This window comes from Pithys albifrons, chromosome 2 (assembly GCF_047495875.1).
Source record: "Pithys albifrons albifrons isolate INPA30051 chromosome 2, PitAlb_v1, whole genome shotgun sequence".
NCBI lineage: Eukaryota > Metazoa > Chordata > Aves > Passeriformes > Thamnophilidae > Pithys > Pithys albifrons.
In genome coordinates, this window is record NC_092459.1 from 115,358,053 (window position 1) to 115,384,845 (window position 26,793).

At 45.6% G+C, this 26,793-nt stretch overlaps 2 protein-coding genes across 3 annotated transcripts in view; one reads left to right on the forward strand and one right to left on the reverse strand.

The window, feature by feature from the left end:
• Nucleotides 1–54: 54 nt before the first annotated feature.
• Nucleotides 55–24,174, forward strand: PUS10 (pseudouridine synthase 10). Of its 2 annotated transcripts, XM_071582194.1 has the most exons (19): nt 55–179; nt 1,485–1,621; nt 3,049–3,315; nt 4,811–4,897; nt 8,900–8,934; nt 9,670–9,781; nt 10,612–10,673; nt 12,547–12,592; nt 14,328–14,392; nt 14,803–14,888; nt 16,559–16,684; nt 17,464–17,520; nt 18,386–18,462; nt 18,539–18,594; nt 18,673–18,790; nt 19,815–19,957; nt 20,567–20,666; nt 21,233–21,370; nt 21,569–24,174. In XM_071582194.1, the coding sequence occupies exons 1-19, from the start codon at nt 128–130 to the stop codon at nt 21,605–21,607; spliced, it is 1,803 nt and encodes a 600-aa protein (XP_071438295.1). In that variant the 5' UTR covers nt 55–127; the 3' UTR covers nt 21,608–24,174. The 2 variants fall into 2 exon arrangements, with proteins under 2 accessions (XP_071438295.1, XP_071438297.1); XM_071582196.1 differs by lacking the exon at nt 21,233–21,370 and having other exon boundaries at nt 67–179.
• The window catches only part of REL (REL proto-oncogene, NF-kB subunit), a 30,794-nt gene continuing 27,677 nt past the window's right edge, over nt 23,677–26,793 (reverse strand). The window contains exon 10 of the mRNA XM_071582197.1: nt 23,677–26,566. Within this exon, the coding sequence (XP_071438298.1) occupies nt 25,869–26,566 (698 nt within the window). The 3' untranslated portion in view covers nt 23,677–25,868. The remainder of the gene's footprint in view (nt 26,567–26,793) is intronic.

Genomic DNA, 26,793 nt, shown 5'->3' on the forward strand with positions numbered 1-26,793 from the left:
GGTTCAGCTTCGGCTCAGCTTCGGCTCCGCTCGGTAGGGCCCGCCCGCTGCCAGGCGCCACGCGAGAGCGCCGAGCTATTCGGTCAGCCGGCCTGCGGGCAGGGCGCTCCGGCACGCCAGCCAAGCGATGCGCTCTGCAGAGCGGCTGAGCGAGCCTGTGCCGGGCCGCGGAGTGAAGGGTGAGTGAGGGGAGCGGGACCGGGAATGGGATGGGGATGGGAATGGGAATGGGGCAGGAACGGGGCAGGAACGGCGCCTCCGGCCTGCGAGGGGGCGGCCCTGTGCTAAGCGGGCCCCGTTCGCCTCATCCTCCTGTCTCAGCCCGCTCGCGGCGCCTCAGTGTGGGGGGTGATGGGGTCCCCCCTCAGCCCTGGAGTGTCGGGAATCCTGAGCTCCATCGATCCAGGGATGTCGGGGGTGCTGAGCTCCCCCCGATCCATTAATAACTCTTCCCGTGCTGTGGAGTTGGTTCCATGGCTGCAATATTTCTGTGCAAGGTACCTCCAAGCAGGATTGGATATTAAATTTCCAAGAGACACTGGAGGAAGGATCTGTTAAGGTTTCCCAGCCGGCAAAGCACACCAGGTCAAAGGGATGCCCCAAACTCCAAAATAAGTGGAGGCAGAGGAATGTGCCCTGCACACACTTGTTTTCCTCTGGCACCTGTTTGTTCCTGCTTTGGGTGACAACAGACTCCTTGAACCTTTGCTCTGAACATCTGTGGTTATTCCCACGTGCCTCCTAAAGTTTCCTCGATTTCCAGCGACCACTTCGCTGGGAATCTCTCTTTTTCCATATTTAAAAAAAAAAGACAGTTCTATCCCATTGTTAAATTTCGGCCAAAGAAATCAGTCAGTTCTGAAGTTCTGGGCAGAGAGAATGACAGGAAACCAAGTTAGCCATCATATTTTAGTGAGGGAGAAAATCATTAAGAGATTTCTCATAAAAAGTGTTGAGATGGGAAATAAGAAATGTTAAAAAATTGCAGGGCTAATGGATTTAGGGCTTTTGTGACAAAAGGGGCTGGCATATGTTTTTTGAGGTTCCTTTTTTCCCCCTTGTGATTTTAACACACTGATTCTTTAGTCTCTGCAATTTTAGGAGGAATTTGCATTTTAAATTGGGTTTAATATGTTGTAACTCTACCCTTTTATTTAGTAAAATTAACATGTCATGTAATGCACTTTATCTAAAGTAAAACTGGGCAAAAGCTCAGCATTCTCTTGTCAGAACTCCTGAGTTCAGGTTTTTCAGGGAAAAACCTGGGAAGTACAGAAGGTTTTCCCCCAGTCACTGATCCTTTTGTGTTGGTCTTCCACTTCTCTTACACTTGTGATTTAAAACAAAAATGTATCCTGAACTTTCTCTAGAGGACAAAACAAATCCAGTTATTTTAAATACAGTGCAGTTAAGTGTGTCCTTTTATTACTGAATTTCTGAGTGTATTCTGAGTTTTGTTTTTTCTTTTCTTTGTTCACTTCCAGAGTTCCCCAGCATGTTTTCCCTGCCAGAAAAGGACAGGCCAGTTGTGCAGCTCTTACTCAGCGCTGGCACCTGCCCACGATGTGTGTTGAGGTTCTGCTGTGTGGGATCCCAGATGCTTTACAGGCATCCCGACAAGGTTTGCCCTTTGTATTCCTGCTTGGAACGTGGGAGCCACGTGGAGGAGAAGGGGGTTGTGCTCTTGGGCCCTTTGCCTGGGAGGAAACTGCTTTGCACAAGGAGTTGTGAGAAGCAGCTGCTGCTCCACGGTGCAGCTGGGAGGAGTTACAGGAATCATGGAATGTAACACTTGTGGTGGGTTAAACGTTAAGTCTGGCTCTGAGAGTTGCCTGAAAACACCAGAGAACAGGGCACATGAGCTGCTGCAGAGCTTCTGTCACTTCAGCAGCAGAGCAGCTGTGACTGTCCCCTCTGTTCTCTTTCCCTTAACACAACAAGCAGCAAAGGGGCTGTGGGCAGTGCAGCTGATGAGCAGGAACCATCTCTGCTCCAGACTCTTCTGCTTTAAACTTCTTTCTTCCTTCAGTGGAATTGGGAGGGGATGCAGCTGTTGCTAAACATCCTTTTTAGCTGACCTTAGTGCTGAAATTCAGTGTTCTTTGAATTTTTCCTGCCTGTGCCCAGCCTTCCTTGCCTTTGTTCTTGTGCTGGAAACTCCTCAGTTTGGTTTTGGCTCTTTGCACATCCCCTAAATTGGTTCTTTTAGACCTGTCCCACTGTGTAGGCCAAATAAACATCAAATAAACACCCTCATGTGCTTGCTCTAATCTCTTGTGTCTGCTGGTGTCTGTCCTGGTTGTTTCACCTTTATTCAAGACTCTCCAGAACACATTTTTAAGATTTTTATTCCCTATCCTTTTGCATTTTCTTTTAATTACTTGAGGAGTGTTTGTCTTGTGTGCCATTTTTTATTCTTTTGCATCTCTACCTAATTTTTCTTTGAGCTGCAACTGCTGTCTTTCCTACTGAAGTCCTTTTAATAAATCCTTTCTGAACTGTGTCTTTGTCTCTTATCCTTCCACAAATTTAGGGCCATGCAGCCTCTTCTCCCTCTTCCCCAGCACCTCCTCTTAATTTTTGTGGGTTTCTTTCCTTACACAAAGTTCTTCCTCTGTGTATTTTATTTCCCCCCCCAACCTGTATCCTCTCTCACTTTGTTTTTATACCATACCAGCCAAGTCTCTTCCTGGGCTAATGGAGTTGAAGAAATTAAATTCTAATCTAAATTGCAAGAAGGCACTAAATGTCTATTTTCATTGAAAAGCAATGGGGCAAAGATAAGTGTGTTGCTGCAAGTCAGATCTGGAAAATGTTTTCATTCTGGGCTGGCAAACAAGTCTGTTCAGCAAAAGTTTCTCTGGAAATGTCTATTTTGAGAAAAACGCAGCTTGGAGCTGTTTAATTGTACCTTCAGGATGTCTTTGGGTATTAATTCTGAGGTGTTAATTACATACAGTGAGGCTCAACTGGAATGGTTGGTGCTGCCTTATGGAACTGTGTTTGTTAAACAGGCAATACCAACAGCAATTCCTCTGTTTGTGTCAGGATTTGCTGAAGGATTTACAAGACTTTGTGAGAAAGGATCAAGGAAAAGAAGGTACAGTTGGCCTGGATGGAGCTGACCCACCTTGTAAGAGAGTGAGACTGGAGCACATGGAGGAAGGTGCTGATGGTCAGAACCACAACGGAGCCCTCCCCGAGGTTCCTCCAGGGAAGGATGGGAATGCTGCAGTGGAGAGCTCCGCTGGGGGGGTTTGCAATGTGTGTTTGGGAATTCTTCAGGAGTTCTGCCAGGCTGACTTTGTTAAAAAGGTAAATCCCAGTTCTTTGCCTTTTGGGGTTGTGTGTGTTGGGGTCTGCAGTGTAGGGGTGGTGACTACAAACACCGTGCTGGTTTTTGGGGATTCTTTTGGAAAGAGATGTTTTCTCTTTTGAAAGAAAGAGACCAGAAGACAAACCAAAACATCTCCCTACTTTGAATATTTGAAGTGTAGATGGCACCATTCAGGTCCATCCTGCTCCTGGGCAGTGTTTTCCACCTGTGGTGGAACTGAATTTTGCCCAGTGTTTTAAAACCCAGCAGTGCAGGTGCAATGGGATGACTGCAGGGAGCAGACTTTGCAAAGAAAAGGACTAAGAGAGAAGTGGTCACAGGAATTTAGGAGGTAACCTGAGGTTCAGCTGCTTCCAAGGAAAACCTCAGTGTAAATGGTGAGCTCTTCACTTTTTATGTGCCAGGAAAATGAGGAGCCATCAGCTGCTGGCCTCTTAACTCCTTGTTTCTGGTACAGCTTGAACTTGTCTTTGTGAAGCAATAATGTTTGGAGAGCCACAGAGGAAGAAGTTTTGGTGATACAACAGGTTGTGAATAACAGAAAAAATGAGAGTTGGGGGAAACATCATCTCTGAGCAGTGAAATTCCTCATGGGTCAAACTGAAATATCAGGCAGGAAACTCACACTTGCATTTGGGGTGTTTAACAGAGTTTGAATAGCAAAGAATTTGCTTTAATAGCTGAATGTATCTAAAAATGGAACTGAACAGAAAGCATAGGATATGGTTTCTGTTGTTACAGTGCATTGTGTGTGTCTTTTGTTGCCATTGGCAGAATTTGTATCTTTTTACAGAATCCACTTCCAAGACTTGTTTCAGAGTTACTCTTTTCAGTAGCAATGCAAAATCTGTCAGCACTTGTTAGGGCACTGCAACACCTGATTATTTTATACCTGAATTTCCTTACCTGAGATGCTGATTTCACCTTGAAAGCTCAGAATTCTTCTCTACCTTTCCCTGGAATCACTGACATTTTGAATGATTTCTCCATGTGTGTTGGCATCTTGCCAGCAGCTCTCACTGGCCCACTTTAAAACCTTTAATGTGTGTTTGGAATCCTACTTTATTTCCAGTGATTTTTTAGGAGGGATTGATGCTGTGGATTCCTGTTTGTTCCTGTCTTATCCCAGGATCACAGACATTTTTATTGCCCTGGAATTAATTGTGTCGCTGCCATGAAGGAGGACACTCCAAGTCAGCTGTTCTTGTCTTTGCTCACTGTGGTGAAGTTTTTTGGACAAAGATTTCAATATGCAGTTGGTCTTGGCCTTAAAATAGTTAGTTTTGTTGTTTTATAGCCATAAGAATGCAGTTTATTAGTAACTGCTTTCTAACAGGACAAAAATCCCTTATATTTCACTGACTTATTAGTGATTACTCTGGTTCGTGTGTTCACATGAGTTCATCGTGGTTGAATACAGATTATCAGCTCGGGGCCATTGCTGTGATTTAATATAAACTCCTTCTCTTCCAGGTGTGCCAGAAAGTTCATTCTGCTGATTACCAGTTCAGTAGTTTTGTGTTCTCAGTGTCACTGCCCCCCCAGCTCTCTGTGAGGGAGGTGAGTAACTGAAATAACTTCAACACCTATTAAAGACAGTGACTTTGGGATGTACAAGCTGGAGGTGGTTTGATTTTTAATTGTTATTGTTTAAAAAACCCCTAGAAACATGCTAGAAGTGAGGTCTGCTCTCCCTTTGCTTGTGGGTGAGTGTTATTTTAATTGATGAAGGGATTGAGTCACTTTGGTTTGCAGTGAGCCCAGAGGTTACTTTCCATCTGAAATCCTACAAGGAGTCTCTTTAACCCCTCAGTGTGTTGTTCCCTCTGGCAGAGTTGCCAGCCCTGCTTTTTGGACCTTCCAGAGGTGGAACTGCATAGCTGGTGCCTTTCCTGAAGTAAATGATAATTGGGAGTGCAGGACACAGATGGAGGAATTTCAGGATGAAGTCTTTTAAGTGTTCAGCATTTTAAATGATGGGAAAATACACATTTTAATAATCACCTGTCTTGGGCATTGTTGGAAGTCTAGATTTGTAAATCTACAGTGTGTAGCAGCTGTAAAACTACTGATTTTTGTGGTAATTTTAATCAAATTTTAATCATTTCACTCCTTTAATTACAGTGGATAATGATAACATGGAAGAGTGTATAACCCTGGTAACTTTTTTTAAATTGAGGGAGAATACTAAGCATAATATAACTTGATCAATAAAGGCCAAATTTTTGCTAAGCTGTGTTTTACAACATTCCCCTCCTTGCTGGTGTAAAGTGATGCAAAAAATCTGTTCCAAAGGGCAGCATGTGAATCTTTCTGAGAGGTGCCTGCTGTGGTAAGATGTGACAGAAGCTGAGCATGGCAGAAAGAAGTGTGGATGGTCTTGGAATTCTGGATACACCTGTGGGAAAGTCTCTTCTGCTCCCACACAGTTTGATTCTAAAATAATCTGCTACACTTGTGGTGGTGACTTGTGCTGTTAGTTCTGCATCTCAGGCAAGTGTCAGTGTAACAGCAATCATATATTCTACTTGTAAGGCTTCCTGAACATAAGATTCTCTACTTGCCTTCTTAAATTGAGCACAATTCGTGTGTTTGCTGCAGCTGCCACAGGGCCTGGTAAAACAAGGCCAGAGCAGATTGCTTTGTGCTTTCTGGCTGGATGAACTGCCCTTATTCCCATTTGATTTTATGGCCATCCAGTGTGTCCAAAAAGCTCTTCCAGCCCAGGTGAGTGTGTGGCTGCCCGTGTGTGTGCCCATGGTGCTCTGGGGAGCCCCAGGTGTGGGTCAGGTTTGCTCTGATGGGGTTGGAAACCCCTGGTGTTTGCCGGGAAGCCTCGGTAGAGGGTGGTGTTGCATTGCAGTTCAGGTGAGGGATGTCCTCACACTCAGTCCTTGTGTTCCAGCAAACCAACAGTCCTGCAGTGCCTGGGACAGCCAAGGCAATAAAAGTGGTGGTGTGGGTCCAGAAAAGAATAGAGGGAGTGAAATGAGTGAGTGGAAAGCTCCAAACCCACATCTGTTCTCTTTGGAAGCAGTTTTGGTTCGACTGGGAGAGAGTTTGCATTAGGAAGTTGCTGCTGGCCCTTCCATTCCATCCCTTCAGTCTTGCCCAATGCTAAACCAGCTGCTTTTGTGCTCCAGCTGCAGGGGTGGAAGTGGCTGATGGTGGAAGAAGAACTTTAAAAATCAGGGGGGTTTATTTACCACCTGTCTGTTTATGACTTAAAAAAACTAACTGGTATAAACAGTCCCTGTTTTACAGTTACAGAAAAGCAGGAATATAATATAATCAAATGAATATCAAAAACAAATATCAAAATATCTCTAAATGCTTTGTGTTGAAAAGAGGTTGTTTGTTAAATTCTGCTCTTAATTCTCTGAAGTGCTCTGTGCAAGAACATGTGTAATCTGACCCTAAAAGGGCCCCAAAGAGAGCCTCCCTCCCACTGCCCTTTGGTGTCACACACAGAGTTTCTTTTTAACAAAAAAAGAACCAGAAACTGCCTTTTAGTATCACCTCCAACTCATTTAGTGTGACAGTTGTCATCCTGCCAAGTGCAAAATGCACAAGAGGACCCAAAGAGGAGCAGGACATAAAAGTGCCATTTTCATGGTGTTTGTGTCTGGGGTGCAAAGAAGCTGCTGCCTCTTCCCACAGGCAGGAGGTTTGATTGGAATCAATCACAAACACAGGAGTCCCAAGTTTATGTCAGACAGCTCTGCTGGAATATGGAGTGAGTGGTGCCCTTCAGAAGGGTGACTGAGCTCTGTGCGCTGTCTCAGCCGCGATCCATCAGTCCTGGTCCTTGCTCCAAGGACATGGATGCAAATAACATCTGCAGCCACGGCTCCCTGTAGGACTGGCTGGAATTCCCCATCTCCAAGCTCTGTTCTGAAGGAGTGGGACAGTGCTGGGGCTGGGATTGCCACTGTGACAGTCCCCTGCAGCTCGGGATCAGCGCCGTGCCCGAGCCCCTGGATTTCACAGGCGCATTTGCTGCTCAGCATTGCCCTGCAGGCTCCAGCTCTGTAATGAGCATTTGGCATTTTCCAGCCCCTCCACAAACATGAAGCAATTAGGAAGGGGAGGGATCTGCTCCCCTGCTTCACGTGCAGCTGGCACAGAGCAGAGGGGTTTGCCTGGCTTGGTGGTTCAGTGGGATTTGGAATTTGGGATCTTTTGGCTCCTGTGCTTGCAATGCCCTCGTCTATTGTTTCCTCTTAATTGAAGGGGGAAAGTAATTTCTTTAATTCTCTTTCAATTTGGAAGTCAAGAGAAAGGAGATGCAATTGTAGCAGAGCTGCTCCCATGCAGAAGTTATGTCTGGTTTGGAAAACAAGGGATAGGAGTGAGATGGGCTGCCCCAGAGTACCAGCCCTGCTCTGAGTCAAGGCATGGGAGAGCTTTTTAAACTGGCATTTGTCAAATGCAGATTTTTAGGCCCAGTTCTGTGGTTGTCAAATTCTCCAGCTGAGAGTTGTTCCAGGAATTTGAATTGGAAGCTATTTTTATTTATGATCTTATCTGGGTCATTATGCAAAGGAGATGACAATATCCTTCAAGTGAAGGAGCCTTACTCACACCTTACTCACCCCGTCTGCATCTGCAGGAGAATGAATCACAGGGAGCCTGAGCAAACACAATTGCAGCACCACAGCTGGGTTTGTTTTGTTCAGCAGCCTCTGGGCTGTGTATCATGTATCTAACAAAGTTCATGCCTCTCCCTGCCGTCCCTCTGCCCTCTCAGCGCTGTTTTTAGGGCTCCTTCGTTCTTTCAGATGTACCAAAGGCAAGATAAGCAGCTTTTGTTTAATTGAGTTCCTCTATCAGCATGTAAAAACGACCTATGATGTGGTTCCTCCTTTTGTTGTTGCTTCACTCTAGAAAGTTTTGGGGGGAGTTTTTCCTCTACTTATTAATTGCTTCTCGTTCATTATCAGTGAACTGGAGCATTTGTACTAAAAGCTCCCTCTGATTTCTGGATTTATTCCCTCTGTCCCTCAGCTTTCCCACACTCAGCCTGTCTCCCAAACTAAGTGCTGTGCTTTAGATAATGGGGCAATTCTCAGGGAAAGACTTTGTGATTATGAGCCCAAGTGTGTCTTTTATTTCATGTTTTTTCTAATGGATGATAACTGAATTGTGGGGTTTATTCATTTATATGTCTGTCAGTTTTCATAGACCATTCACTGAGACACCTTTTTTTGCATTTCCTCTGTGTGGGAAATAACTGATGACTTAGGCTGTCAGTCTTTTCCTAGATGTAATGTTAATAGTAAGTTCCAAATTGTTCAGTGAACCCTGATGATGTTTGGTTCAAAGCCAGGTAGGATTTGAGGTGAAGAGCAAAATGATGTCTTAAAAATAACACCAAACACCAATTCCATCTCTCCACCTCTGAAGAGAAAGCTAAATTAAATTCTCAACACTTCCTTTTTGTCCTGAGTTTTTAAAACACTTTCCCTTCTGCAAAGAGTCTCTCAGATTATTGGCAGTTTGGAGCCTTAATTTCTTTGTTTTTCTTTCCTTGCTGTCTCCTTTGCATGGTTGGGACCTCAGCGAGCTGCTTGGCTGGGGCTGAAGCAGGACATGAGGTGAGTGGTGTCTCCTGGAGCTCCCATCCCATTCCCACCAGAATGGTCCTCCAGTGCAGCAGAAATGAGAAACTCCTCATGCAGAGAGTGTTAACCAAGCAATTCATGCTGTATTTTGGAGGTCAAGACAGTTGTTTTCATACAAAGACACTTCTGCTCACACTGATGGAATATCAGACTCACCTCCTGTGTCCTTGGCCAGGATTTTAATGTGCTTTGTACCTTCAAAAGTAATCATAAGGAAATTCAGAATTGGGAGGTGCTATCATTTAATTATTTTTTTATTATTATTTTATTATTTATTGTCCTTTTAGTGTCTCAAGAACTCTATGTAGACATCAATCTGTATAAATAGTGAGCAGGCAAGAAGTTGTTTACAGTCCTGCCCAAGTGACCTGATGCTTACAAAGAGTAAGGTGGCAGCTGGTTTTGTGTGGTTTGGGGTTTATTTTTTTACATTCTTTGACCTTAACTGAGGTTTCTTATCTCTTTTGCTCTGTAAGTTCCCAAACAAGTGGTTTGAGATGCATCTTTCTCAGCTGTGCTCCAGGTGAACTCTGGAAAGACAGAATTTTCTAACTATCATGGAGCTCTGGCATTTGTTTCCTCGGTGCATGTTTTGTGCACAGAAAAAAAAGGAATGTTTTACTTGGCACTCAAGTTCCTCTTGAAATGTTCTGTGTCATGTATCTATCTTTGACAGACGCCTGAGCAAGTTATTTCTTTGTGATTCAGGAATCTGGGCCTTACCTTGGAAAAGGATGACATTGTTCAGCTGAAGGAAGCTTACAAGTGGATTATCCATCCCCAGTTGTCAGAAGAGTTGGGTGTTCCTGCTGATGGAAAGGTTTGGTATAAATAAGAAAACATCTTTTTCTCTGGGTTTTTTTTTCATATATGTGTGTATATATATTTATGCACTTATGGGGGGGAATAAAACTATACCCTTTCTCCTTATTAGCAGAGAATAAAGTTGCATTGCTCTTCTATTCACAGCGGGGAGAGAAACACTCAGTTACCCTGGAGATGCTCCAGGAAGAAACAAACTTCTTAGGTACCAGTTCACACATCCCTGGACCATAAAAGTTGCTTTTCCAGTGCTCTTTATCTGCAAGGCACTTGACTATCAGCCAATCTGTTCAACAGCCCCAGGAGGTGCTGTGGTGCCTGAGTACCCGCAGTAATGAGTGTTGTTTGCCCCAGGCCAGAGAGGGGATTGGGGCAGAGTGAGATTGGCCCGGAGTTCCTGGGCTGGCTGTCACTCCAGGAGGACGGGCGGCCTCTCCCTGCCCCAGGGCCCTGCACTCTCTGCACAGGAAGCCCCTGCCAGGCTTTTACAGTGGGGACTCCTGCAGGGTTTGGTCTTTATTCCTGCTCTTCCAGAGGGCTTGGGGCGTTGGTTTAGTGACCCTGAGGGGCTTTGAGCAGGGGCTGTCCCTGACTCGGGTCCCTCCTGGCTGGGAAGAGCTCTCAGCTCATCTGTGGTGACTGCAGAAATGCAAATGCTGTTGTGGCACACATTTTATAGATACACAATAAATGGGTTATCATCTCTTTTATCTATCTCTTTACTATTTTCCTAAAACTACAACAGCGAATCCTGAGAATATCCTCCCTGTTTGTTTAAAGAAAACCATTACCACCTTCTTGTTCTTTTTTTTTCTGTCTGTAATTTAGAGTTTGTTTGAAGTCAGCGTCGTCTTTGCTCACCCAGAAACAGACGAGGAGTGCCATTTCCTGTAAGTTTTATATAAATAACAAAAAGATCTTTATCTGAATATTGTGCAATATTGTTGGTTTGGATTTGTTACAGCTGCAGTGTTTATAAACTAGAATGGGGCCTGTGTCTAAACTTCCTTATGGCCACGTAAAGTTGCAGAGCTTGAAGTTACATCATCTCTGGTTAATTCTGTGCTTTGATGCCAATAAACAAAATCATCCAGAATTTTGATTTGAACTGGAAGGAGAATGCTCCATGTCAGCCTTTTCCAAGTCATTCCCAGTGTCATTTTAAAAAATAAATTCAAACCACATGGGAGAATCTTTGAGGTCATGCTCAAAAGGTTTTCCTGCTCTTGTAGGAGACACAGATGAGAGGGGAGGCTTTGAAGTGAGTTAATCCAACTTAGCTGCTTGATCAAAACAAACAGAAGTTCCCTTTGGCCTGGCCCAGGAGGGCATGTGATGTACACACAGAGGCAAAATATTTCTGTGAATTTAGGTGCCATTTAGTCTGGTTTCTCAAAATCTGGCTATAGATAATTAGGTTCACTCTTCCTGTTTGCTGATGCTTCCTGGAAAACTTCAGCTTAACTCAGTTAACTTGCACCTGCTGCCATTTAAGTGTTAGCATAGGAAGAGGTTTGGCAGAGATGTCTTTGTTGAACAGTGAATTAATTTCTTAAGACCAGAGATTTCTTTTGTGGCCTTTATATATTGCCTTGTGATTTTAGCCCTTCTGGCAGTTTGTGAGCTGTGAATGTTCAGCTGTTGGTTTTGCACAGTGCCCTGGGCTGGGAGCTGAGGGAATGCAGGCTTGGAGATGCACCAGTGTTTGCTGAACATCTTTTCTTTCCAGCTTCTCCAAGACTGGCCAAAAGAGGCAGAAATTTGTAGGCCTAAACTACAGCTCTAAATAATGGTACCTGCAGTCCTGTAAAAATGGAAGTGTTTCAGGATCCTGCACCCTTTTGTTCTTACTTATTTAGTTTTTTTAATTACAGTCATTTCTGAGGTGCCAAGGCATTCTGCACTTGGATAGTTCATATTTGGAGATTTATGTTTAAGGATATGGTGATACAGAAATTTTGGAAGAGACAATTTGTGTGGCAGACTGGCCAGGGAAGTCACTTGTATGGAAACAGCAGAACCTGCTGCCTTCGAGTCCAAAATAGTCACAGAGATGCTGAAAAGCCCCAGCAAGAAATGAAAAACTGGGTTGTAGGTTAGAAATCCTCCCTGAGTGCACACAGAGAAATCCAGAAATCCTCCCCGAGAGCACTCAGAGAAATCCATTAAGAGGAACAGCAGCTTCCTCTGCAATACTCAGAAAAGTGTTTCACTGCCCTGGCTTTCACTTTTGTTAAACAGCTCAGAGTTTCCTTTTGAAGAGGCAAAGCACCAATGGTGTTGAACACCCAGGGTTATTTTTTTGATGAAGTAAACAAATTGAATTTTCCTTTCCAGAAGGGGCAGTTTGAATCTGGAGTTTGTAGTGGGCATTGTCTAAGAGCAAGCACAGATGGCAAGGTCTCAGTACATCTTGCATAGAACTTAAACATTAATGGTGACCTTTACTGAGAAGGATTGGAAAGGACTGAAAGTTAAACTTGTGTGCTTTTCCACCCCATCTCAAAGCTGAGCCGTGTTTGTGTTGGTCAGAGCAGAGGAGATTTTACACCCTTTTGTCCATGAACTCTCTGGATCAGGCAAAGCACATCTTGAACCATTTGTGGTTTGGGAGTCAGTGAATTTTAGACCCTGCTCTGAACTAAGCTGTGCAGGTGAGACCCTGGAGATTGGTGCAAAACCCATTACATGCTGTGCTTGTGAGTCTGGCTGTTCATCTCTGTTTCTGTAAGGGGAGCAGCTAATTTTCATTTCTGTATTTAGAGCCACAGCCTGTCCAGACTGTTTCAAACCAGCAAAGAACAAACAGGTAAGATCCCATCATTGTTGCAGCTCTTTTCTGACATTCAGAATTTCGCAGCAGTATTTACAACAGAGAACTTACCTGGGTATTCACTCAGTGTTGAGTGGCTGCTTTTCCTGCATCAAAAATCTCTCTAGTTTTCAATTGTCTGGAAATAAAGTTATTCACTTCACATTTCTCAGCTTAGGAAAACCAAGAGCTTGGTGCTTTCCTTTGGGCTGTGCATTTTCCAGACTGTCTAAAGGTCATAATTTTAGGATTGGTCTCTGTAAATGCCTCCCTTAACATCTAGGGATTTGATTGTCATACATTAAAAGCAGCATAAAAGATGCTCCTCAAGCTCTCTGTGGCTGCAGCAGTTCAGATAAGTCCCATTGTGAGGATGAGACTCTGCAGCCAGAAGGGAAATGATCCCACTGCAGTTTCCATGTCCTCTGATGTGACTGCAAGCCCTGGTATGTGCAGGAAGGTTTCATCCCTCTGGCTCTGGAGGAGGGCAGGGAAGAAAAGGGGTCTGGCCACTTGTTGCAAGCCCTGAGCACACACAGTCACTGATGGAAAAGAGGGCAGGAAGAATAAAGAACCAGCTGGAAAGAAACTGATACAAGTAGGACAGTTGGTGTGATCAGAGGGAGAACAGTGACTTCTGTCAGGAGCCATTGCAAGGCCTTTTATCCCTCCTGGAGAAGAGTCCACCAACATTTGGCAGAGGCAGGAGCTGACCCAGGAATTCCACCCACTCTTCTCCACCTGACCAATAAATGCAAGGCTTTTTTTAGAAGGGCTGTATTACAACTCCCTGCTTGCTGCTTTGCTTCCCTTTAAAAGGGGGAGATCCCATATCAGGAGCAAAACCACACAGGCAACAAAATGTTGGGGAATCTAAAGCAAAACCAGCAACTCTGAAGAGCCATCAGAGGCCTGTCCTCACAAAGCAGCTGTGCTGGAAGCATCAAGGGCTGTGTTAACCAGAGGAGTGGGGTAAAAACCAGGTTCTGAGGGGAAAATTCTGTGCCATGTGCTCTAGATAGTTATTTAAACCTGCTGCTGCTTGAAGGGCTTTCCAGTTCATCTGTTCTCCCAGGGAGGGAAGTGCCTTTATCTCTGATTTGTGCTTAGAAGGACAAAGAACAGCTTTCCTGAAGGCACCCAGGAGCTGTGTTGGAACAGAGACCTGAATTGTCCCAACAGTGCCCCAGTATTTTCCATTTTTTTCCCCAAATCCCCAGTCCAGCTTGCCAAAAAGACGTCATCAAACTGGGAATGCAGCAGCCAAGCTGGGAGGAGAGGCAGAGGAACCTGCACTTCTCCAGGTGGAAGGTTTTCTCAGTGAGGAGAAGGCTTTGGGGAGACCAAGTGAATCTCCTCCTTGTACCAAGAAGTGATGAGAACAGGGAGCCAGGCACAGTGGGAGGGTGGGAGGCAGCAGAAAGAAGTTGAAAGGAGGAGCTCAGAGGAGATTCTGATCTTCAGAACCAGATCCCTCCTGGACAGGTTTATGCCCAGCCCTGCCTGTCCTGACATAAAACCTGGGGCTTGGAGACACTGAACTGTTGACAATGAGGGTCACTTGGGTTTCTGTTCATGGATTTAGGCTTCTGGTTTTACACTAGTTTGCAAATTTGGACTCCCAAGTGAAAAACTCCACCCCGTGTATATTTTAGTGCTTTTTCTCTCCCTGAGGCATCTCCTTTCTTGGTTTTTCTTAGTTCTTGACTCATGTTTTTATTTCACTGTGCAGTCTGTTTTCACCAGAATGGCAGTTATAAAAGCCCTAGAGAAGATAAAGGAAGAGGATTTTCTCAAGTAAGTATTTGCTGAAACTGGTTCTTGGTATTGTGCTTCTGTACAGCATTAAGATGGGGAGGAAAACAGTCAGTGGGGTGTCTGTAAAGGAACTTCTGGGTGTGGAAATTCTGCTGTTTTAACTGATTAAAATAGGTTTTCTGTTCTTCTGGTAATAGAAATAATTCCTGATCTTTTAATTAGGGAATATTTCGAGTTTGTAAGATGAGCTTCCCTTTACAAAGAAGACTTTCCCCCATATTTCCAAAGTGTTAGGAGTTGAGTTTTAATAAAGCACCAAGAGCTGTAATATGATCAAAGTCACACTCAGTGAGAAGCCATCAAGAAACTTTCTCTGTGCTGCTCTGCTGATGCTCCACCATGTCCTGGTATTACTAGTATCCTTTTTACTCTTTTTTTTTTATATACAGGCATTTTCCCTGTCCCCCAAGTTCACCAAAGAACCCCTGTGATGCTCTGGAGATTCAGTGCAATAATGGTGCAGTTTTTGTGGCTGGTAAAGTGATGGATTTATTTGTTGTCTTGACCAGAACTTTCTAACACTGCCATGAGACCCAGAGATTCTTGCTGTTTATTAATTCCTGTAATTAAGTATAAGGAACAAAGAAACAACTCCAGCTCAGGCCAAGAGGGAATGGGTTTGAAAGGGGAAGGAAATTACAGATCTCCTCTTTCTGTAGGAGTCTCTACCTTTCTCCCAGGCTTGTGTGTGAACAACTTATTTAAATGTGTGCAAACAGATCAAAAAGCCCAACCTGGAATTTAAATCCAACATTCTGTGTTTTAAAAGGGCGATAAAAGTCCTGAATGCAGGAAGATGAAAAATAGAAGAATGCAGAAGTGAGTGGCAGGGTGGTTGGTGTTTCACAAACACGCATTTCTTATTTTTAGTTATTGATGAGACAGTTGGATGTGCATTTTTGTGAATCCAAGATATCCAGTCCCCTTTAGCATTTTCCAAACACACTGTTTTATTTTAGGTTGCTTTGTTGAGTGGTTTTATCAGAATCCATCTGTATGAAGAGCAGGACAGAGGGTTTGCTTTCTGCATGTCATTTTACACTGGGTTTGTTATTTACAGTTTATATCCAATCAAAAAAAATTCAGGCAAGATTTGTTTTAGTTTTCAGACTTAAATCCAGAAGAGAATTTATTGAGCTCAGTGCAGTTATTTTGCTACTATTAAATGGGACAGGATCTTAATTAGTAAGCACAGAGTTGGCATTGCCCTCCTGACCTTACCTTGGGTGTTCAGTGATTACTCCCCACCCCAACTCTTGTTTCAAGGATTCAGGAGGTGTCAAACCGAGAAACACCTTGTGTTTTGTTTAACTCTTGTTCAGATCAAAAGTTGAAATTATTAGAACTGGGGAGCTGAGAGAAAAAAAAAGCAGCCCATTTTATTGTCCTTTTTCCATTTTATGGAAGGAGAATTGAGCAGTGTGAGGCTGCATGTGAGGGGTGAGTCAGCCAACTTTCAGATGTGCCCTGGTGAAACGGTTACTCAGTTTCCCCATTTGTTTGTGTGGCTTTTCTGCAGGTCCGAATGCAAGAAGGAAACATTGTTTGAGATAGGAAAATATGATACAAACCCAGAGCACAGTGAGTTGCACAGAGCTGGTCTGGGCTCTGGCTCATGGTTTCACAGCAGTGAGCTCCTTGCTCTGTGAATATTTTCACTTCTTACCTCACCTGTCTGTAAAAAAGCTCCTGGTGGTCATCCCTGCCTTTGGTTAGGGCAGCCCTTGTGCCATGAGAATCTCCCTGGGGTCACTCCAAGGATTCCAGGCCCTTCCCATGGCACCTCCTCAAGGTTCCTGACGTTGCCCCTGGTTTGTCAGTGACACTTTCTGCTCCTCACGTGGTTTTCCTTGTGAGCCAAAGCATTGCAGTTTGGATTTCTGTTTTCAGCCTTTGGACAAGGCAGGACTTGCTTGGAACCTGAACTGCTGAGTACAGGGAGGGTTATCCCTGAATCCCAGAGGGTGGGACTGCAGCCACAGGCTCTCCAAGCCCCTCTGAGTGGCCATCCTGGGCAGTGGAGCTCCCCTGGGTGTTGGAATGCTCCTCCACAGCACAAGTTTTCACAAAGTGCAAGTTAAACGTGTTCAAAGCTTTTCTGCACTGGTTCAGAGGGGTCACAGGTAACACAGTTCTTCTTCACAGGAAGGTACAACAAATATTCCAGGAATTTGCCTCAGACCCCCTGGATTATTGATGGGGAGAGGAAGCTGGAATCTTCTGTGGAAGAACTGATTTCAGAGCATCTGATGGCAGCATTCAAAGCAGACAGTAAGTATGTAGGAGATCTCTTACCAGACATACTTCTCATCATTACTAGAAGATTTTTCCTTAGTAACTACCCACTTAATCCAAGAGTGTGAAGGAAAAAACCTGCTATTTCTTTATCCCTCTCTTATCCCTCCAAGTCAAAGCTTGTAAACTTTTTTAGCTGTGATCAGTGAGTAATTAGACCCTTTTATCCTGCTACAGTAGCTCTGCAGTTCACCTGATGATGCAAATATGTTGGTTTCATGTAGTAGGGTTTTTGCCCAAACAAACTTCTTATGGGTTGGTGATTCATAAAGTGACTTGAATCAAGAAGGGGTTTGCCCCCAGCACTTTGTAATACCTGCCTGGCTTTCCACCCTTCCTGTCTCTTCCCTTCATTCATTTATTTCCTTCAGTGCAGATAATGTTTATCCAGGGATTATCCAGCTGGAATAATCACTGCCTATTCTTTGTGGAATTAAAAACATAGAAAGCCCAAGGAAAAGTTGCATTAAATGCTGATTTGGAGAAAACCAAACTTGTGCTGCTGCCTCCCTCTCCTCCCCTCCCTGTGGGTATGTTAGTCTGGCTGTGGGATCTCATTCAGGCCAAGGAACTGGGAGTGCTCCTCAAGAAACCTGTGAATGAACAGCAATATCCCAGATGTGTCCCTGAATTGCAGGCTCCAGTTTGTAAAGGCAAAACAAGTTCAGAAAGAAAACATTCCACCTTTCAAAAGCTGTAGATAGTATTAAAAATGTAACGTAGAATCTCACCTGCCTTCTTTAAATCTGTTACAGGCTTTAATTTTTCTTCCTCTGGGAGAGAAGATGTGGATGTGAGGACACTGGGCAATGGTAAGGCTTGGAAGATCCCTTGTGAAACACAGGAATGAAGTGGTTGTGTGAAGGTCTCTTGCTGAATGCTAAGGCAGGCTTTGCAATTCCATCTCAGACACACTGCAGTGATATTTATGTATTTGTTCCCAAATAGCTCCATAAAACCAGCTAGAAAGAAGAGCCCTTTCTCCGTGGCCTTGACTGCATGGAAAGGCAGAGCTGGGTGGGAGTATTTGGGTTTATTCACTCCCTGCTTTTGAGGCTTTTATGTCAGACTGATTCCTGTCCTGTTTTCTGTTCCTTCACTGTCACTGTGGTGTGGGGGAGCCTTATTTCCCTTCTGAGCTTGGCTCCTGTGGGAAGGTCAGCTGCTTTCCAATACACTGAAGCTGCTGGACCCAAAGGAAGAGGGAAAGAAAAACTAAACAATTACATGTTTCAGTTGCTGTCTGATTGCTGTGGTTCTTGGCATTGCTTGTGCTGGGGATTGTCCTGGCCCTGAGCACAGAGAGTACAACTCTGGCAACAGATGCTGAGCTGAGGGAGGAGGATTTAACGTCATCCTGCACCTGGGCATTGCTGTAGGTGACAGAAAATCAGCTAATTAACTTTTCCCTTATTTTATTTTTTAATTAGCAGAGACTTGTACAAGATGTCTTCTGGGAAGTCATAATTTGCACTTACTGCTGATACTGGGGTTTAGTGGCCAAAAAGAAGTCCCTGGTTCCTTATCCTTCCATCTGATGCCACATCCCTAAACCCACAAGTTCTGTCCTTGTTTGTGTAGCAGCAAACAGGCTTCACACCTTCAGCCTCCCCGTGTCACTTCAGTGCTCAATTAGAACAACCTGTTTTCCTGTTTCATGGCTGTGCCTGTTGCCAGGAAGGCCCTTTGCAATGGAGCTCGTGAATCCTCGGAGGATCCACTTCACTGCCGAGGACATGAAGAGGCTGCAGCAGGTAAAGCCTTTGCCCCTCCCCTGCTGCCTCTCCAGCCCAGCAGTTCTGCTCACCGGCTCTGCCTTAAATATCGCAGGCAATTAACAGCTCCTCAGACAAAATACAGGTTCGAGATCTGCAGCTTGTCACCAGGTTAGTATTTAGAGGGATTTGTGCAGGTGTTCCTGGGGTAGTTGTGCTTGTGTGAAGTGAGTAATGTCTGTTGTTTAGAGAGGCAATTGGTCGCATGAAGGAAGGTGAAGAGGAGAAGACAAAGACCTACAGTGCCTTGATATGGACAGACAAAGCAATCCAGAGAGAAGACATCGAGTTTCTGGATGGTATCAAGGTATCAGGAGCTCTTGTTGCTCATTTCAATAGTACCTGTCTGGTGCCTGAGGGAAGAGTTAAACACCCACGGGCAGGTCTCCTCCTCTGGGTTTGGGTTTTTTATGCTGTAGGGATTTCCATACCACCTTCCTTCCTTCACCACAGTCATCCAAGCAGGACAGCTGGCTGGCTGTGAGCCAGGACAACAAATCCTTGTGCAAGATTCACCTTCCATTAGACCAAATAATCCAGCAGTGAATGGGAGAGGAGGAAATCTGGCACCTGTACCCCTTCCTTTACCTGGCACAGTGTTTTGGGGGAGCAGAAGTGGCAGAGCTTTCTACAGCTGCTCTCCTGTGGCCACAATTCTGAGTTGGAAGTGTCTGTGACAGTGCAAAGAGGCCTTAGCAAGGCTCAGCACCCTCGGGAATAAGAACTTTCTTTAGATGTTGGGCTGATGGAAAAGGGGGTTCAGTTTTTGTTGTGCTGCCCCATTTCCTACGGGTCTTGCCCATGACCTCATTCTCAGGGAGACAATTCTTGGGAAGCTCTTCCTTTTGCTTCCCTCAATCCTGGAAAGTTGCCTTTCAAACTGCTGCATCTCCTTTGGGAAAAGGAATGAACTTTGGAAAAGACTATTCTGAGATCTAATCTCATTTCAGGTTTTTTCCCCTCACTTTTATTTCTAGGGGGTTGGTTGTAGCTTAGACAAAGCATTTTTTGGGTGAGATTTTTTCCTGATTGCCCTGAGGCTCTCAGTGAGCTGCTCAGTTCTGGAGTCATTCCAGCAAAGGCTATGGAGATTTCAAGGTTATTCCTCTGTATTTGTGATTCCATTAGTTTGTTGTGTTCATGTGAGGCCTGTTCAGCCTCAGATGGCTGCGCTTTCTCCTTCAATAAACCTGGAAAAAACCAGCCTTGCCTCAAGTTTACCCAACTACCAGAACACAAGACACAGAGCTGTGCTTGGCTCACAGCACTGGTGCCTCCCCCAGTGTGTGCAGTGCCACAGTCCCTTCCCCTTCCCTCCCTGTCCACGGCAGGAGCTGCAGCTGGAGCAGAAGACGCCGCTGCGGGTGCTGCACCGGCGGCCGCTGGCCGTGCGCTGCCGCCGCATCCACGCCATGAGCGCCCAGCTCCTGGACCCGCACCACTTCCGCCTGCGCCTCACCACGCAGGCAGGGACGTATCCTTGGCTGCCCCAGCTCCCGGCTGGAGCACGGGGAGAGCGGGAGCTTTCCTGCTCTCAACCCGGCGGGGTTTGGAATCGCTGCTCTCTGCGGTGGTCCTGCAGAGTCTTTACTTTTACACCACGATTTCACATTGAGGTTTTCCTTCCAAAACTCCGCCTGGGTTTGTGTGGATTCTTGTGCTGACCTCTCACAATATCCTGAGTTGGAAGGGACCCACAAGGATCATCATCTATCTCTAGTATTTAAAGTGTCTGACAGCTGTACTGGTTAAAAATACACTTAAACTTTTTCTAATTAAACTGAAAACTTTTCACCTTGGAAAATGAGCTTTTCCACAATATTTAATGCACTTCAGCGCAGACAGTGGATTCCTGCTCCTTATAAATTAGTAAGAGTTTTGTCCTAAAGTCACCACTCACTTTAGAGTAAAACAGAAGATAAAGGTCAGTAGTGCAGTTTTTGGCACTTAGGAGCTCTCTCAAAGATGGGTTTGGTTTTACCAGCGTGTTAACTAAAAATGGGCTTAGGATTAAAAAGCAAACTTTTTTCCCCTTTTGATTTCTTTGCTGTAAAATGCAACTCTCCTTAGCCAGAATTTCCAGCTACATCAAAGAATTTGTGCACGGAGACTTTGGAAGAACAAAGCCTAATATTGGGTCCCTTCTGAAGAGAACTGCTGACATTCTGGAGCTGGATGTAGAAGTAAGTTGTTTGCTCTTTAGCCTTCCTGGAAATTACTAAGGTGGTTGCATTTGTGAGATGCTTTTCATGGGATTGCTCTCAGTGCAACATTCCTGACCACAGGGAAGAGAAAAATGGATGTTAATGTAAGAACGGTGGTTTGTGCCACACGTGCCAGGCTTCCTCTTCCAAATTTGTATCAGGGAGGGATGGGAGGAGAGAAGATGAGTTTCTAACACTGGCTATCAGCACTCACTGGAACAGAGCTCAGCATGTTCCCTGAACCACATCATTACTTTCCAAAGTGGGGTTGGATGGGAAAGAGGAGGGACTTGACTGCTGGCAGTGCAGCTTCAAACACAGCAACAGATTCTGTCTGTTCACTGGCTGGAGGCAGGTGGAAAGCACAGGATTTGTTTGGGTTAAAAGACTAGAAGTAGAGATCTGGATTTAATACCTAACCTGGTGGTTAATTGAAAATGAAGGGGTTCATTTCAATAACCAATGATCAATGAGCTTTTCCTCGTGGATTCCTGGAAAGCTCTGCCCACGGGTCACAGTTTGCAGCTTCTGCATCTGTTTTGTAGGATGACACAGCAGGAGCGTTTTCTCATCCTCTGGTTTTCCTTGCTTGGAAGGCAGATTTGGGGACAGGTGATGGTTTTCTGTTGGAGCCTTGGCTGCACCAGTCAATACCTGACCATTTCAGTGTCACCAGTCAGCAGGTTGGTTGCTCTCACACCAGGAGGCCCAGCTGCAGGATGGGGAGAAGCTGGAGACAGTTCACATTCCCACCAGACAGTTCTGGGCACTTTGCACATGCAGCCCAACATCCAGTTAGTGGCAAAGGGAATTGTGACTCCTGGTAAGTGTAACATTCCAAGGCTGCTGACTTTGCCTTTCTTTCCTCCCCTCATTTCTAGTCTGTGGATGTGGACTGGCCTCCCACCCTGGATAACTGACTCCTGAGCTGGGATGAGGAAGCAGCAGCAGCTCCTGACCAAACACTGTGCAGTGTGACAGCCTGGGTGCAAAGGGTTTCCAGGGAATGTTTGGATCATGTTGATCTGCCAAAGGATGCCCTTACTTTAAATCTGCTTTAAACACTCTGGACCAGGTAGTGTTGGTTCAATCTCTGGCCTTATTTTAATTCCTTCTGTGCATAAAGATTTTAGGGGAAGCCAGTGCATTCCTGCTGAATTAAAGATAACCCTCCCTCAAGCCAGGTTGTTTTTTGTAAACTCTTTTTGCAGCTTTCCTTGTAGCAGGTGGCACTGAACCCCAGTCCCAGCTCTTCCTGAGCACTGTTCCTGCAGCAAATCCCAAAAGCCAGGGAGACTGGAGCCAGCAGGACGGTGCTGGAGCAAGTCTCCCTGCTGGCTGCTGCTTGGGCATGGGCAAATTTGGCTCCCAAAGGACTTTTGAAAGGAAAAAAAAACCCAAAAAACAACCCAACATTTTTCAGAGGAAATCTTTACACTTCAAGTTTTTCTCATTTAAGAAACATCAGCAACACTTCCTGGAAACAACAGTTGGGGCCTCACCAGCTCTCCAGCCTGGTCAGAGTCCTCTTGAGGAGCAGGAATTCCCCTGTGAGTCACCACATATTAAAAGACTGGGAACTCCTGGCAGTGCTGCATGATGGGAATCTAAAGAAAAACAGGAATACCAAGAATCTCAAAGTGCAGGCAGAAAGAAAACACACCAAAGGGTGTTAGAATTGAGAGACAGGGAGGGGATAAAAAGCTTGGATTTAGCAGCACCTCACCTTAGCTTGGATTTTCTCACACCTCACCTTGGATGGATGCCTGGAAGAGCTGAACACAGCCTGGAATGGGGAAGATCTGAAGTGTTTCCTTTGCTTATTTTAAATGTTTCCTGCTAAGCACCACCTACTTCTTTAGGAAGAGGCACTTTTATACCTGTATACCTGAAGTCCAGAAGAGAGTTAAACAAGAAATTAAGGTTTGGAATTTCAGGGCTCTTCATTAATTAACAGTTTGGAGATAAAGAGGGCAACGTTTGCCAAGACCAACCACTGTCTGGGGACAGGGAGGGTGACTGGGATGTCTCCCCTCCAATTCCATGGTGCCAGGACCTCATGCCAGAAGAGCTGCTGAGAACCTGAGCTGGAGGCTCTAAAACTATTAATAAATACATTTTAAGGAGCTCCTAAAGAGTCATCTTGAAAAATTATGCACGGCCTGTGCTGTCTCTGTTGCTGTGCTTTCCTAGCCCTCTGTAACACAAGTAATTCAGAAACTCCTGTTTTTCTAACACAAAAATAACAGAAACATGATTTAGACAGCAATATTATTTTTGGTTTTCATCTTGAAGCCTTTATGAGCAACAGATTCCAGGAGCTGTTCTCAGATAATCATCTGTAGCCAGACAGGAAGTGTCATGAAGGGTGGAAAACTAAAGAAACTGAAGTCAGAAAACAAACAAGAGAGAATTTCAGTCTCCTATCTGTGATTTCTTGAAACTCAAAGTGAGCTAAAATAGGATTTATAAATTCCATGAACTACAGGGGAAGAAAAAGGTAAACAAGACTGTGCACTGTGAACACAACAGGCAAGAGAGGAGCATTCCAGGGGGGGAGGACAAAGGGCTGCTCCTGTTGTAGCTCCAGGGCATTGAGACCCTGGGGGTCAGCTTCAGAACCCCAGGGCAGGTAACCCAGGCTGGAGAGAGAGCCCTCAGCGTGCTGGGCTGAGCCTTCTCCACACAACACACAGAGATGCCCCAGAACTCCCAGTTTGATGAGTGTGAGGTGTCCCAGTAACTGCAGCAGATCCTGTGCAGGAATCACAGACAGATGTGGAAGCCAGAGATGCCATCTGGGGGGTTGAGCTCTGCTCCAAGGCCAGTTTGGAGCAGCAGATGAACACTCTGAGCTGCCCTGGGAGGAATATTGCAGCAATCACAATATTCATGGGGTACTTTGGTCTTCCCCTCATTTTTACAAGTAAAACACTGACTTGTGCGCACTCCAAGTGGATGTTTTGTGAGAACAAGATTTAGTCTTGCATTTCTCTGTCAGGCCACCTCTAATGCCCCCCTGCATTTTGTTCTGCACCAGCTCAGCTGAGGCTGGAACTACCAGCAGCACAGAGGAACCCCAGGCACCTGCCCCCTCATCCCCTCTGCCTGAGAACTCAACAGCTCTGCCACAAAACCTGCTGAGCCCTGGCACTGCTTGAGGGTTTGCAGCAGCCACCAGGAACTGAAAACACCCCAGAAAAGCCCCCAAATAAGCAATGAAAACCTACCTTGTCCCTTTTCCCTGCCTGTCCCATGGTGAGGGATGTCACAGAGCTGGGGAGGTTGCAGAAGCTCAGCACTTGGTATAACCAGTTTTTTTAATTACCAAACCAACTCGTTTACAAAGGAAACCAGAACTTTGAAAATATTTAATTATACAGTAAAAATAAATTGTACTATAAAGAGCTTTCTATGAAGTGAGTAAAATGTTTACATTTAATATACTTAAAACTGAGAACTTCAAAAAAACTGAATAAACAACACATTTCAAACTTTCTGTGTATTTCTTTGGTCTTTCTATTGCTTAAGACTGCAGGGGAGCTGTGCACAAGTGAGGAAGAGCTGCTTTGAAACAGGGGAAGTCAATTCACTGCATTGTGCACCTGGAAAAGCAGTTTCCCAGACTTCCCATACATCCTGTCCCATGCCTGTCACCTATGGAATGGGGGTGGTGGATTCTGGCAGCAGCACCAGAGTGCTCCAAACACAGGGAGGGAGTCCCTGCTTCCCCATAAACCACAAGGAGCTCCTTTCCTTGTGTCCCACTCTATGTCACAAGTGGCTTTTTTTATTTAGGGGTATTTTTGCTTGTTTTTTAATATTTAAGTGTGCTTTTTTTAATCCTGCTTTCATGGTCTGGTTTTGTCACCAAATGGTAACAACTGAGACCCTCAAGCCTTATCTGCCCTACAGAGCAGGTTTATCACTTAAGAAATACTCAGACATTTCCTGCTGTGTTGCTTCTTAAAAAATAACAGCATAATAAAGTAGCCAAGGCCCAGAGTGTCTTATCCAGCCAGTCACCTCCAGCTGGTGTCATGGAACAGCTCAGGGCTCAGGCCAAGAGCAAGGGCTGGGTGGGAATCAGGTGGGAGGGAGGAAGTTCTGGTTCCTGATACAGAGGACAGAGGAGTGTTTTTAATGAGTACTGACTGAAATGGCTTTAGAAGTTGTCAATAAGAGCTGATGAGGCTGCACTGAGACTGCCTCTGGGTTTGCCCTCCTGGGAGGGGGTGGTGCTGGGGAGGCAGGATCTGAGCCTTCCTTTAAGCAGTCACTTGCATAGCAGGAAACTGCTGGGATACCTGAGGAAAAAGTAGATATTTTGGCTCCACAGATCTCTGTCGTCCAAACCACCACACACATCACAGCTACACACACACAACAACTGCAGAGCAACAACAGCTTCATCCCTAAAGCAACAGGGGTTGGCTTGTAAAAATGCACTCTGGGTGAAGTGCAGACTCTCTGTTCCTTCTCTTGTGCAGTGGTTTCCTTTACAACAGAGCTGGACTACTTAAAAATTCAAACCTTCCGGTCTTTTTAAATATATCTAACAATGACATAGTCATTAAAAAAATGTCACGAGTCAATTTGCCCTCAAAGCAAATGAGTGTGGTGAAAATGTGGAAAATCAACACATGTGCTCATTTTAGAACAGCATTTATAGAAAGGGGGTAAGAAACCTAAACCTTTCAAATAAACTGAGCTGAACTTTAATATCAATAGATGAGACTGAACTAGAGTGCTCATGTGCAGGTTTGTTTGCCTCATTTCTGTCCTATCAAAAATTAATTTCTATATAAAAAATGGCTGTTTTGAAAGAACTTTAACCCTGTGAAGTATTTGAAATTTTAACCCTTCTGAAGACACCAACTTTTTACAGTCCCCAAAGGCAAGGAAGCTTGAAGTGTTACCAGTTCCCTTTTCCAACAGCATAAAAACACATCTACACGTACTTTTAAGGCACAGAACCCCAAACCCTACTCCCACCTCCCCTCCTTGATGGGCACCACTATGGGCTTAAATAACTTAACTTCATGGTAACTTAAATACCCTTAAGTTCCATCGTGACACTTGCATAGCGACATTCTGAGAGACAAAGCGGGGACTCCAGAAGGGTGAGCGGCTCCTCCCCACGCTCCGGGACACGGCCCCGGGCGGCCCTTCGTGCCCCACTCAGGGGTTGTAGCTCTGCAGGATGTTGTCAAAGGGGAAGGATTGGTAGAGCTCATCGGCATGGACGCCGTCGCCGTCGTAGAACTGGGTGTCTGCCAGGCCACCCTGGTGGCTGCCGGGGAGCCTGGGCTCGCCCAGCACCTCCTGGTCCATAAAGCTGTACATGGGGTCGGCCAAGGCGGACTGGGAGGCGAATCCGGCGCTGCCGGCACCGCCCGGGGGCAGCTGCAGCTGCTGCCGCGGAGCGCTCGAGTTCAGCACCGCGTTGAACTTGTCGAAGCTGAGGCTGGCGCAGTTCATGTCGTCGGTGTCCATGCTGATGGCAGAAGACGCAGCCGCGTGCCCTGTGCCACCGACACCCGGCAGCTCCGCACTCGACACCGTGCCCAGCCCGTTGGTGCCGCTGTAATTCCGGAAGAAGCTCGAATCCTTCTCGTCGGGCCAGCTCAGAGGGTCGGGGAAGGTCACCAGGGAGCTGCTGCCCGGCACCGGCACATCCGTGGGGAAGCTGTTGGGGGCGTGTGCGCCCAGCAGGCCGCTGGCTGGAGAGGAGGAGCTGTGCAGCCAGCACGGGGACAGCCCATCCTGCTTGGCCGGGCCCACCGGGGCCAGCTGGCTGCAGCCAGGGTACAGCTGAGTGCTGCTGGCCAGGGAGCCCAGCCCGGGCATCAGCAGCGAGGAGGAAAACAGGTTGGGCTCTACGGAGAGAATGCCGGGTTTTAGGCGGGGTTTAAATTAAAAATGGTAAAAAGCAAAGACACGCTGCAAGAAAACACTCTAAGATTGTATGAGCATTTCCACTTTGGCACTTAACTGCTCCCCAGGGTGGACCCCAGTTTCTGGACAGCAGCAGAGAGCTGCCCATCTCACTCCTCTAGAGCCCACGTTAAGGGTGATGGCTACAGTCACATACAGAAGTGATGGT

Bases quoted from the DNA above. Each gene is read 5' to 3' on its own strand.
- PUS10 (XM_071582194.1), top strand. From the start codon at position 128: ATGCGCTCTGCAGAGCGGCTGAGCGAGCCTGTGCCGGGCCGCGGAGTG. The intron at 1,622-3,048 runs GTTTGCCCTTTG...TGTTTGTGTCAG, and splicing joins TTTACAGGCATCCCGACAAG to GATTTGCTGAAGGATTTACA. The intron at 18,463-18,538 runs GTAAAGCCTTTG...TAAATATCGCAG, and splicing joins ACATGAAGAGGCTGCAGCAG to GCAATTAACAGCTCCTCAGA.